The 13,683-nt window shown below is 31.5% G+C and overlaps 1 protein-coding gene and 1 long non-coding RNA gene across 14 annotated transcripts in view; both read right to left on the reverse strand.

Moving 5' to 3' along the window:
* Positions 1-13,683, reverse strand: part of LOC126735053 (uncharacterized protein CG45076-like) — a 374,536-nt gene that overhangs the window by 147,721 nt on the left and 213,132 nt on the right. The window contains exons 1-2 of one of the 13 annotated variants that reach the window (XM_050438942.1): positions 4,234-4,401; positions 3,942-4,155 (exon numbers count right to left, since the gene is read on the reverse strand). The exons of the other annotated variants lie outside the window; for them this stretch is intronic. Of the exons in view, the coding sequence (XP_050294899.1) occupies positions 3,942-4,148 (207 nt within the window). The 5' untranslated portion in view covers positions 4,149-4,155; positions 4,234-4,401. Of the gene's footprint in view, positions 1-3,941; positions 4,156-4,233; positions 4,402-13,683 lie in introns of those variants that run through there. 13 annotated transcript variants of the gene reach the window in all.
* LOC126735058 (uncharacterized) lies at positions 9,556-10,530 on the reverse strand. The gene is made up of 3 exons (XR_007660266.1): positions 10,369-10,530; positions 10,097-10,275; positions 9,556-9,785 (listed from the first exon to the last, which is right to left on the reverse strand). It is a non-coding gene; the product is annotated as an uncharacterized LOC126735058 (long non-coding RNA).

The raw sequence follows: 13,683 nt of genomic DNA on the forward strand, positions 1-13,683 counted from the left end.
CACTGTTTTGGCCACTTCGTAAATATGCGTTATTTGTCTAAAATTTCATTGGCTATTTTTAGGACGTGGGTTACACATTATTTTTTAAGCGTCATCGAGCAGACAAATTGTAAAATTCGCCCACGACAGCTTCATTTTTAGTCTTGTGATAAATTTCGTTCTATAAAAATATAATGTAAGATAAATAACAAAATTTTTGTTGTTTTGTCTTTTGATCCATTCCTTATTATACTAAAAAATATATACGTTTACCTAAAAATAATATTGAAATTTATCTACATCTGTCCCTTTTGTGTACTTATAATATTAAGTGAACTAATTGGTAATAAGTTATGAAGGTATCTCTGTATAATATTATGTAATAATATTTAAGTATTTATGTGCATCTAAAGTACTATTGCTCACAAGTCATGATATTTAAAAAGGCGTATGAGTTTGTACTAATTAAGAGATTTTTTAAAAATGTGATTTTAATCTAGTCAGATTATTCTACAATAAAAAATAAAGCTTTTTGTTTTTGTATATAGTTAAAGGTTTTTATCAAGCCTTAACCGTGTTTCGTAATTGCTATTTAAGGGTATGGATTATAATAACGTATGTATTTTTCGCAATTTGCATTTTTCGTGTGATTAAAAAAAATTCAGGTAATATCTCTTATGACTTAACTTTTATGATATAGGCAAAGAAGAGCTACAACAGTATATTCCTTGATATGCGTATAAAAATAGGAATGATGGGCATAATAATATTGTTTATTTTTAATAAAGCCTAATTATTTTTAAAAAAATACAATATGAGTGCCTTTTTAAAATTAACATTTATGGAAAAATCACTTCTAATAATTTTTTCAACGTGCAGAGAGTACTGGAATCACTAAAATTTATAATTAATACTATGGTTAATGACAGTAGCCAAATAATTTCAATAAATAGGATATTTATTAAAAAAGGCACACTTCAAAAATCCAAGTGAATATAGTAATAAATAAAGACAATTGGTCTGACAGGAAATAATGGAATATGAACTTATGTGAAATATGATTATGGAAGATTTAACAGGTGTAAGCCAAAATATATTCAAAATATATATATATATTTTAAAGCGCCTGAATCCATTTTATCCATTTTACTAAAATAATAAATAAGATTATCTAACTAATATATATAAACTTTAATACTTTTTTAAGCTTTCTTCCAACGCTATCAAAAATATTAAAAAAAGTTATGGAACTGCAGCTTCAAAAATATGTTAAACACAACTCAACTTAACTAGTGACACAATCAAGGCTTACATCGAACTATAGCTGTTATACGGCATTGGTCGCTGTAAGTGATGAAAATTTATTGGAATTTGATGCTAATAAACTAACAATATTAAAAATACTTGACTATAGTAAAGTTTTCGATACTCATAAATCATGATATTCTAATAAATATTGTGTCGTTTGTTGCTTTATTTTTTATAAAGAGGTAGATTCCGTTTTTTTTTTGAGGATTTCTTTTGGCATGGCACGAAGGAAAACAGACTTTAATATACCATTTAGTTATAGTTCCAGAATCATGTCATGAAATTAGGCTTTAAATTAAAAGCTTTCTAAGCCATATATCTAAAAAAGAGCACCTGAAGTAGCAATACATATAATAAACATCTTCCTGGAAACAGGTGGTCTTCATATTACAAAGTGATGATGGCCGTGAATTTACAGCTGCTGCTATTTTAGAATTAGCAGTAGTACTGTAGCCAATACATCAAATTGGTAGAATTAAATGGTAAGCCTAGACCCGCAAAGTGAGTCAAGGATCCGCCAAACTCAAATTAATATGTTTTGTTACGTGTTTAATTTATAATGACACAAATACACACTGGTTTTTTTTTTGAGAGATTTCTCTTGGTATGCCCCAAGGCTCTATCTTGGGTCAATTCATTTTTTAATTGATGTATCAAACATTGCAAAAATATTTATATCATTAAAGCAGTGGCTGCCATTGATTATGAACCTACTACTGTTTACAAGTTTTCCAAAAATCTTTGCTTATAACTAAATTCCTAGAAATCAGCATTTATGGTGAACTCTAAATACCATAAATCAGGGGTAGCAGTGAGAATTTTTGTAAAAATATTACAAAGACTTAACTTGTATTAATAATGAGCCAAATGTTTAACTATGCATAACTAAAGGGTATTTAAGTAAAATCTGTATTGTTGTGACGAATTCATAGTGAGTTAAAATCAGGTATTTTTTTAAAAAGTAGGTCTTCTCGTTGTTTTTATTGTTTTTTAATTTTAATATTCATAACAAAGTTAGGTAGGATATTGAAAAGAAGAAACGGGCTCAGAGATTAATAGATTAAACCTCAGCTCTTGGGTATATAAAAAAATATATTATACGTCAAGTAAATTATTGTATTTAAAACTTAACTTAAATTAAATTAAGTATATTTTTTTAAGTACGTGAATAAGTCTATTTTCTTCTTTTTTTCAATTTTCTGAGCATGTGAGATACTAATTTCTTAATTGATATTTACCATAAGTTACGTAATACCCAATAAAATAAGTAACTCATGAAGGGTATTTCATGCCTCTTCATTGTTTTTTAACATAATTAATTTAAGATCCCACGTTATTTATATAATAAAAGAAAATTTCTCTCAGACGTCCATAATAATTTAAACCGATATAAATAATTCCCTTTCACTTAACCGAAATTTATAACGGATTATTTTCCTACTAGTTTTTAAAAAAGATAAATAGCTGCTAAACTAATACCGAAACAATTTTTAGCTTATCTTCTTTTAAAAAATATATTTTTCTACTACCGTGCATAAAGTACTCACCTAATACACTTGCCAGGGTTTATAAAGTTTAATTTTTTTACGCTTTAGTGCATAAAAAAATATTTTTACGCAAGTAATTTGGTATTTTTAATTTTTTTTAATGTTTTCTTCGGTATCAGATAAAATGTTATACGCGTGTAAAACCCCGTTTTTTTATTCAAAGGAATTGTGGCATGAGCCGTAGAGAATTTTCCAATTTTCATAGTTATTGACAAATTTCCCATTCATATAAAAAAATTATTTCACATACTTATTACATAAACAAATATTTCAAGAATTACTGCAAGAATATCAAAACGTAATTTGATGGCAGTTTTTTTGGTGGGCTTTTTCATTTACGAAAAGATCTAATATATAAAAACATTCGTACCATTATTCTATACATACTATAACACACATACGTATAACAGGCTATATCCGTATTTTTGATTTGTAATGTGTTTTGCTTTGATTGGGGTTGTATTTCTTTCTTTTTTCTTTTCTAGGATATATATGCGCCCGATTTTTTTTTTTTTTTGATAGTTTATATATTTTTTAAATTTCATAGAGTTTATATTATTTTTACTGTAAAACTTAGTTAATGTAGTATAGATCATTAGGTTTAATGAAGAAACAGGCAAATATATTAATTGTAATATAGAATTATTGACAGGTTATTGATTATTTGGGAGGGTATTTTAAAATAATTTATTGTATAATTAATTCTTTTTTAATTTTCAGTAGAGGAAGTTAAATTTTAAGTAAAGCTAATTAATTCTATTTTTCTACTACCTAAATAAATACACGAAAATAATATACTTTACTCATATTTTATTACAAAAATAAATTTTATCAAACACATTATATGCATTTATATTAGTACCTTGGCATCATTCTATTATATATTATGCTTTAAATTTATTTTCGAGTTAAGGGTGCTTTTTACCAGTAGGTATGAACATACTGATGTTGTCTAAGCTGAAAATAAACAATTCAACTTTAAAATAAAATTTATCAAATTTGTGTTCAAGATTTAACAAAATATTTGCTTATAAGCAAACTTTAATTGAGTAACACCCTAAGGATTGGATCATTAGTAAATCCCCGAGTTACTTTATCCGAACTTACTCTCAAATCCCTTAGCAGCAAGTTATTCAGGTATCTCCTAAACGGTTTTAGCGGAGTATAAATGTACCAATACTCAGGCCAACTGTCGTAATAGTCTAGGGGTTTAGTTATTTTGTAATCTGGTATATCGATTGACACGTATTTTGAGTTTGGCCAGCATTCATGGTCGATAATTCCGTGTCTTGGTTGATATTGTAATTCCAACATTTTGATACTAAATTAAACATTTGTCATTAATTTTAAAACATTAAATATTTAAATATTAAAATAATTTTAGTTAATCGGTACTTACATTTTATTTAAAGACAGAGAAAAGAAATGTTTATTAAAGAAAAAAAACGTTCGTTCGTTCGTAAAGGCGACACGTATCTAAGGTATTTTAGGATTACTGTTGAATTATGGCAACAATCCAACATGCGTTATGGTTTATTATTTTGGCAACGGATAGTCTAGCGTTACTGAATCTATCGTATGAATTGTTAGGTATTTATAGAATACCGTAAATATTTAATTTTTAATTAAGTAATCCTTGGGAATAGTTTAGGTTCTGCAAATTATTTATACACATGTATTTCTTTTCAGAAAATTATTCAACCTTATTGTAATATTTTTTTTATACTTGTGCTAGTTTATACGTTTATTAATAATTATACCTATATTCTAAGAAATTACCATATCACACTATATACACTAATCTACTACTTAACTTCCACCCTCCAAGTATACTGAGAAATAATAAAAACGGAGACTTCCTCTCCGCTCTTTTTTGTTCTATTGCTCTTCACTACGCCGAAAGTGGCATTGTTTTCTTGACATCTATCATCGTGAAAATACTGCCTTTAGAAACATTTATTTCCTTCAGAACCCAGTCAGTTGGCCACAAAAGTAGAGAGAATATCATCTAAAATTCAATTATACTTCCAGGATCATGTCATAAAAATAAACTTTCTGAGGTAAAACTATATATTTAAAAAAGAGCAGTTGAAGTAACAATGCACAATCATATTAAACATCTTCTGGAAAGAGGTGGAGCAATATGTGAGAGGTACTATCATAAGTCGTGTGCGTTAAGAGTGTCAACAACCTGGTGAAGGGGTCATATCAGAAAAGACTTTCAACAAATTTTGGAGGCAAAGGATGCAGTTATTAAGTCAAGAGAAGAGGTAATTAATGAGATAAGAGCAAAAGAAGGTTTATTGTATCAAAACATAAAGCTTCTCGAAGAAAAATTTCAGGTTAGGTATAACTAACAAAAGGCTTATAACAATAATAATAATAGTTCTTATGTTGGCGACACTGTGAGTACTTCTGCCCTGACTACGTATGCAACAAGTTTGACGCCGAAAACGATTTTTGCACATCAGCCCACGACGGTCGACCAAACATCAACGTCTAAAAAGTCAAATTTAAATAAAAAAGTGAAATAGTGAGCTTACGGCTGCTGTTACACACATAATTGGTCTATAAATTGTTACTTTATTTAATTTAGTTTTTTTTAATGACCTAAAAGCCACACACAAAGTTTTATTCGGAACCAAAGGCAGAAAAAAGCTTCAATCCACTAATATTTCGAAAAAAGTTAGAGAGCTTGGATCAGCTTCCTTAGTAGAATAAAATTGATGATAGAATGATATCAGGTTAACTTAATAACATAACTTAATCAACTGTAAGATAGCCCAAATCAGCTGGCAACCAAATCCTAAATCCAAGTTTAATATTGGACATGCTAGATAAAGAAAACGTTAATGATATAAGACAAACAAACTCTCTAGTTTATAGAAAAAATCTACTAATTAATGTTCACGAGATATATGTACGTGTAAAATTTAGTAAGGAAAGGCTACATCAAAAAATATTTATACATATTTCATCAAAACAAATAAACTGTTAAAGATAGGATTGCAAAAAATCTAAGAAGATCCAGTAATAAAACGAAAAAAAGTTCGTCGAAAAAATTGGAAAATGGATTGGTGAATTCAGTTTTATTTAATATATTAAAAGTAGAGAGGGGTTTTTTAAATAAAAGTAATGTATAGTTTATACTAATTAAATATTAATGCACATGACGTGTGATATAATTTAGTTTCCATCCTGGCAGCTAACTGTCTATATAAATTTCAGTTTCCCACTATTTGTTGGAAAAAGATGACACATCCTGCTATATAGATGACATATTTTATATTAAGGAAAATATGTCTAAATAGACAATACGATTGATAAGATGCATTAGAATTTATTTATTGCTATTTATAGTCGTAATAACATTATATAAAGAAAATATTTATACCAAATTGGTACTTGAACTAGCTGCCGCGTAAATTACCGAAACACACTAATTAAATTTTGTGTACAAAAAACTGCCAGAAAATTATCATTATTTAGAAAAACATGTATTTGAAAAATATTTTTGTGGGAAACGCACCGTAAAATGCGAAACAATAATGCATCTCTTTACTTTGAAAACATTTATATAACAGTTATACCAGTACTGCGAAACATGCGCTTATAATATATAAATCTATAACGTCTATATTATATATAAATAAATATTATATGAATTTTTTATATGTTACTTAATGATAATGAAAAAAATATAGATAAAGGTTGAAACAAAATATTTTATTTATTTAGTTGCATATATAGGTTTCCGCTAATTAGGACAGTAGCTTTTATTCCTCTTTTTATTATTATAGTAACTTTTCTTGAAAATATCAAACTACAAAACCAAAATGAAGTATTTGAAGTTTAGAGATATCAATAGCATAGATATTAGTAAGTTTATAAATGACTTACAGTCTGTACCCTGGCGACACTTTATTGATCTTTGTAACACTACTAAAATTTACCGTTCTTGAGAGAAAATATTTAAATATTAAAGACTTATATGTTCCGGTACAGAAAATGCGTATTATAAAAGATCCTTAACCTTAGCTAAATATGTTCAAAATATTTTTGAATATAAACAAAATAGTATACAGGGTGTCATTGAAATGGTGTAAAAAAATTCGGGGGGTGATAGTACTCCTAAAAATTTTAAAAAAAAATCCTATAACTATAGGGTGGAAAATGCATATTAAGGGAGTTAGGGGCACTGAAAGGGTAAATTTAAAAAACGGTTTTTTGAAATTGTAGGCTTAAAAAACGAGATAAAATTTCGAAAAAAAATCCTCTGCCATAAATTTTGACCCAAAATCAAATGGTGATACTGAAAAATAATTTGGAAAATCGGAAAGGGTAGTTTTTGCAAGGGTAGGGGGTTAATTCGTGAATAACTTTTTTTAGGTTATTTTTTTCGCAACGTGGGTTCATTTTTTAAAAACTACATACTTTTTCCTACAAAAAAGGTACTCTTGTTGCACATCGCCCAGAACGATGGTTTTCGAGAAAATTGAAGGCAAAAAGTTTGCTCTGATGGGTTGCTAACTGGTTAAACAACATAAACCTATGAAAGTTATGGGGTTTCAAAAGTAAACACGTAGTTATTAAATAATTAATTGAAAAATCTAAATTTTATGATTTTTAAAACATCTTATTGCTTTAAAAAACAAAATAAACCAATTACCAAAATTCCTTATTAAATGCATACTTATTTGATTCATTAGCCTAGTTTACACCGCGAGTACCAAATATTCAATACGCGGACCCAATCCCCTATTCTCAAACTCAACGTGCGCGAGTTGACAAGTTTACACGTAAATTATTCCAAATTGTGACTTAATAGGTTTGAGAATATGTAGAGGTTTTAGTATTTAAAAATAGTCTTGCAAATAACAAACAATGTAGTGAAAATATGCACTTCTTCTAAAAACCTAATCTGTTTACAGCTCATTTCCGATGAAGTTTGAAACATTTAATAGTGTTTAGTCTTCAAGAATTGATTTTGTGTAATATTGGTAAATAATTTCGCTTGCTTATTGACGATTGTCACCGTTTCTTTGCTGGTTTTTCAACATTCCTTAAAATGGCTAAAATAAAATAGTTATGGGTAAAAACAGAATGTATTATCATTGGACTTCATAAGGCTGGAAAACTAACCGTCAAATTTCGATAGATTTGGGAATTCCAAGGCGGACTGTCGATTATAATGTTAGGAAATTCACCAGAGAAGGGACTATTAGCAACAAACGTCGATCGGGAAGGCCAAAGGCAACAAGTTTAAAGGAGGATTTAGATAATATTATAATTACAAGCAAACTCAATAGACGCCTTACCGCCCCTGAAATCACAGCAAAAATCAACGAGGAGCGTAAAAAAGCGGTCAGTGTTTCGACAGTAAAAGGGTGACTTAATAATGCTGGTCTTAAAGGACATTTAGCTGTATTAAAACCGCTACTGAAGGATGTAATTAAGAAGAAAAGACTTGAGTGGGCCCAACCACACAAAGAATGGACCATTGATGACTGGAAGAAAGTTCTTTGGAGTTACGAGTCGAAATTCGAGGTTTTTGGAACGAAGAGGCGAGTTTTTGTTCGCCGTTATGCTAATGAAAGGATTTCTGAGAACTATACGGTGGCCTTATGTAAACACGTTGGTGATTCGGTGATGGTGAGGGGTTATTTCGGAGGAGCTGCAGTTGTCGATCTAATTAGAATAGAGGGAATTCTTCGATAAGAGGGTTACAAAACAATTTTAAGTGACAATGTACTTTCCTCTGGTACTCGAATAATTGGGGAAAACTTCATCTTTCAACAAGACAATGACCCCAAGCACACGTCGAAATTGTGCAAGCAATATTTAGGTCAATTACAAAAGCAACATCTTCTGAAAGTTATGGTATGACCCCCACAATCCCCGGACCTCAATCCTGTCGAATTACAGTGGGATGAGCTGGATAGGCAAGTGCAAAAATTATGCCCCACATCAAAAGAAGACTTGTGGAGGATCGTCCAAGAAGAGTGGCACAAGATACCTCAGGAAACTTTGGATCAATTATTTAGAAGACTACCGAAACTCTGTGAAGATGTTATTAAAAATCGAGGCGGATATGTAGATGAATTCAAAATTTGATTTTCTTAAAATTATTTAATTGAAAAATGTATTGTTTATATTCATTTTGTTATAAATAAACCATTTTTTAAGAATAACTGATGAGTTTATTATTTTTAGTTACAATCTTAAAATAGTCATATGTGGGCAAATACTTTTGAGCGGTAGTGTATATCCAATAAATCTTCGTTTTATTAATAGGCTAAATTACTTTTTGTATATGTGTGATTAAACTGTTATAGTTGTATGATTTAATTTTGAATCAGGGTTTTGTAGTTTATACTAACTTCACTTGTACTTCACTATACTACTTACTACTTGTATTTATACTAACTGCAATATTTCTGGCAATAATAAAGTCCGTTCATACATGTTACAATTGCGTAAAATTTTATTATATTACAATAATTTTTTTAATATTTAATGCTTTAGGTACAAAAACAAAAACAATGTTTCTTTCAGTGAATCAGGAGAATAATAAGAATGCCTATATACCATAATTGGTATCCTGGGCTTGGGTTCGAAAATTCTCTCGATATTTAATGCAAACAAAATATTTTTTTTTTTATAATAATTAACATTGTATTATTTTACCTTTATATTGGATGTGGGGGTAATACCAAAAACATTCTCATTTTACTGAAACAACTTTATTTTAAATATCGCTCGCCAACATTACAAAAATAAAACTCTATGACTCAATGCATATAAATTATTGTATGTTCACTCAAATATATATTTTAGGAAATCAAAAATGCTAGAAACTTAATAGGAACTGTATCTAGAAACTGTCTTAGATACGCTGGAACTGGACGATTTTACTATGATGCTTTCGTTCGAATATAAATTTTGTCCATACTAAAAAAAAATAATTAATTATTAATAAGGTATTAAGTGTACCATATTTAAGGATTTTTTTAGATAATAAAAATGTTACTTATTTAAATAAAAACTAATATTTTTAGGTATTTTTCAACATATCAAAAGTTACAATACTAAAAAACAAATTTATGGCCTGATTAATGGGATCCTTTAACAACTAACGAATTCATGCACACATCGATTTGTAAATTTAATATTAAACGAAAAATTGAATGGTAAGTTGAATGGTAATAGGTTGTTAATAAATAAATTTTTAAAATGTAGATTAAATATCTCCTAATACTTACAAGTGTCGGTGTAGTAAGCCATCTTCTAAAGGGTCTATTCCTATAGGTAATTTTAACTACGTAGGGCCAAAAATCGTAAAAATTGTAAGATCTGTGAATTCTATAATCTGGAATTGATCTTGTATCGCCTAAATAATATTCATTGCCATATACAGGATTATACCTCGTTCTCAACATTTCTAAAAGCAAAAAAAAATTTATCGTCTATATAAAAGGTAAATTACAAAAACTAAAATATCAATAAAAGAAAATAAAAATCCAAATATACTTACCGAAATTTAATAGGATTGGTCTCCACACCACTTCACAGATAACAGCTAACACAGTAAACTATGTTTGAAATCCATTGGGTTTTGTATTAGTCGGAGGTCACTTATTTTTGGCTTAACGCCCACAAATTCCAACCTATTTTTCTCGAATAAAACATACTTACGACTCCCGGGGTCTTAATGCAACCAAACACGAAAATATTATTGTAAGAAGCGAACAGTATTTCTCACAAATTGTTTTGCCTTTTACGGAACATGCACTATTGATGTTTTTGGTTTGCTTCCTTTTATTCAGAATCAGGACACGTGTTGCTATACATACTCTTAGAGAAATACTATATGCGTGTATGTAATAAAAATAATTATGTTTAAAATGGTAAATTTTTTTTTTAATATTATATTCCTTATTTAACCTTTAATAACGACGATTTTTTTTTTATTCTTTCCTAAACTAAGATGCTTACTTTTAATTTTACGCCCTATTTTAGTACTTGTGGAGCTTCAACATATACTAAAAATAAAAATGTGCGGCTAATTTGTTAACTATAAAAGTTGGTTTCAATTTTCTTATTATGATGTATTAAAAAAAATATATGAACTTATGTGACAAAAGAAAAGTTTAAACTCATTTTGCTACATTGTGATAATTTCCTTAGTTTACCTGTGATTCACGTGTAATTACTATTTAGCACTGGCTGACTTAGAGGCGTAAACTTAATGTTATTTAAAATTTATGAGAGCATTGAAAAAATTATTATGGTTATTAAAAGGAAAATTTTGAAGATCATATGGCAGAGATGCAAGACAGTTTTAAATAACTGCAGATTATATTATTAATTTTATATTTATTCTAGTTAAAGTTTTTAATAGTAAAATAAATAACAAAAATTCTAAAGATATTCAACATGCAAATAATTGAAGTGTTTTTTTTTTTTTTTTTTTAAGGTAAACACAAGCACAAGTCCTCACTCTTGGAGTGGTGCTTGCGCGAAGATATTTGTGGGCATTTATCTTAAATCGCTGTAGGTTGTATGCGTCGGGAAATATGTGAGGTGGAAGCTCGTTCCACAAAGAAGATGTTCTCCAGATGAATGAGTCCCGATACAGCGACGTCCTTGGGGTAGGCAGGTGGACTCGATGTTGATGAGCCGCAACTGCTAGACGCGTCCTTCTTGCCGGAACAGCCCTGGGTGGAATCAGGCCTGCCAGTACAGAGGAGCACTTACCGTCATAATAACGGTAGAATAAACAGAGATCGGCCACCTTTCTCCTGTGCTCCAGACTATCCAGACTCTTTGTCAGTTCTGGTTTGCCGATAAGACGAATAGCTCTCTTCTGTATAGAATCCAGCAGGTTTAAACTATGCTTGGGTGCAGAGCTCCAGACATGCGAGCAATATTCGAGGGAAGGGCGTATTTGAGCCTTATAAAGAGTCAGCAGCTGTTCTGGTGTATACAGTTTTTTCGTTTTGAAAAGCACTCAGAGTTTTTTGGAAGCCGCCCTGGCGACCTCGGCAACGTGGTCATGCCAGGACACACTGTTGGTGACCTCGACTCCTAGAAGATGTAAAGATGATTTCATTGGCAATGTTTTCCCTGCCATAACCAGCTCCGGACCACCAAGGTTAGTCTTCATCGTAAATACTGCAGCCTGCGTTTTTTTAGCGTTAAAAGTGACCAAATTGTTATCTCCCCACTCCAAGATTGCTCTAATATCATTGTTGGTTAAAGCTACTTGTGGCTGCTTAAGATTCTGAGAACTTGCGGCTGTCGTTGGTTTGGCGGATTTAAATGTGGAAATAAGTGTGCTATCGTCCGCAAAGCTATAGATTGGATTGACAGTGGTTCCTAGCAAATCGTTGATATATACCATGAAAAGCATGGGGGATAGAATGCATCCTTGAGGGACTCCAGCGTTAATGTAAAATTTGTCGGAGAGGTATCCATCGACGTCTACTTGGATTGTTCGTTGTTCCAGAAATCTTTTGATCCAATTCAATAATGAGTTTGGTATGCCGTTTGAGGAGAGCTTGGGTAGTAGTCCCACATGCTACACTCTGTCAAATGCCTTGGAAATGTCAAGAGCGACTGAGCGGGACTCGCCGTGCTTCTCCATGGCCTCCGTCCACAATTGTGTGACGTAGGCCAGAAGATCGCCGGTGGATCTAAGCTTTCGGAAGCCGTATTGATGATCGCTGATTAGTCCAGATGATTCCAGATATCTTAACAGTCGTTGGTTGACTGCTTTCTCCATAATCTTCGATATTACTGGAACTAGTGCAATCGGGCGGTAATTGGAGGGCATCGTCTTTTTACCTTTTTTTGGGTACAGCTTGCACTCGAGCAGTTTTCCAGCTTGTTGGAAATTGGTCCTGCTTATACGATGCCGTGAACAGTATACATAAGGGAGGAGTCAATTCGTCTGCACAACGTTTTAGTATTAGGGCTGGAATTCCATCGGGTCCAGAAGCTTTGTTGGTGTCTACGCTTTTAAGAATTTTAATTATAATTCATTGGGGAAACGAAATTTCTCCCATCGATAAATTCACCCTTGGCAAATATGGAGGTGTTTTGCCTTGCGAGTGCAGAGTAGAATTGGACCCGAAGAGTTTACCTAGTAAGTTGGCTTTTTTCCTTGCTGTTACCGCGATAGAACCATCATCTGCTGTTAGGGGTGGCAAGGCCGACTTAGCAAATCCTTGACTAACGGCTTTCGATACCGACCAGAAAGATCTTGTTCCATTTAGGCAGTTTAGCAGTTTGTTTTTGATCCTGTTGTTGTGACTCTCTTTGCATTCATCAATAATTCACTTGCAGCTATTTCTGGAGGCTAAAAAGTTCCTCTGATTTTCGATAGAAGGATGTTGACGCCATTTGCGATATGCTGCGTTTTTAGTGTTTACTGCCTTTTTGCAATTCAGGTTAAACCATTGCTTGTTGTTTGATCCGCATTTAGTAGAAAAAGGGATATAAGCTTCCATTCCTGCCAAGATCGTCTCTGTAATTTGGTTTGCACATTCTGAGATGTTATTGGTTCTAAAGCAGACTTCTTTCCAAGGAAGTGAGCGATAAAATTCCCTAAGATGGTTCCACTCTGCTGATTTATAGTACCATACCTTCCGCGGCATCGGAGGATCCTGCGTTTTAACTTCCAACTGGCAAGAGACTGTTATCAGTTTGTGGTCCGATGTTCCTAGGGGGGCCTGTACTGATACAGTGTACGAGTCAGGGTCTGAAGCCAAGACCAGATCTAGGAGACTCGCGAACTCGCCGTCTCGATCGGGGATTCTAGTAGGTTCCTCCACAAGCTGCGTAAGCC

The sequence above is a fragment of the Anthonomus grandis genome, chromosome 4, assembly GCF_022605725.1.
Source record: "Anthonomus grandis grandis chromosome 4, icAntGran1.3, whole genome shotgun sequence".
NCBI classification, from domain to species: Eukaryota; Metazoa; Arthropoda; class Insecta; order Coleoptera; family Curculionidae; genus Anthonomus; species Anthonomus grandis.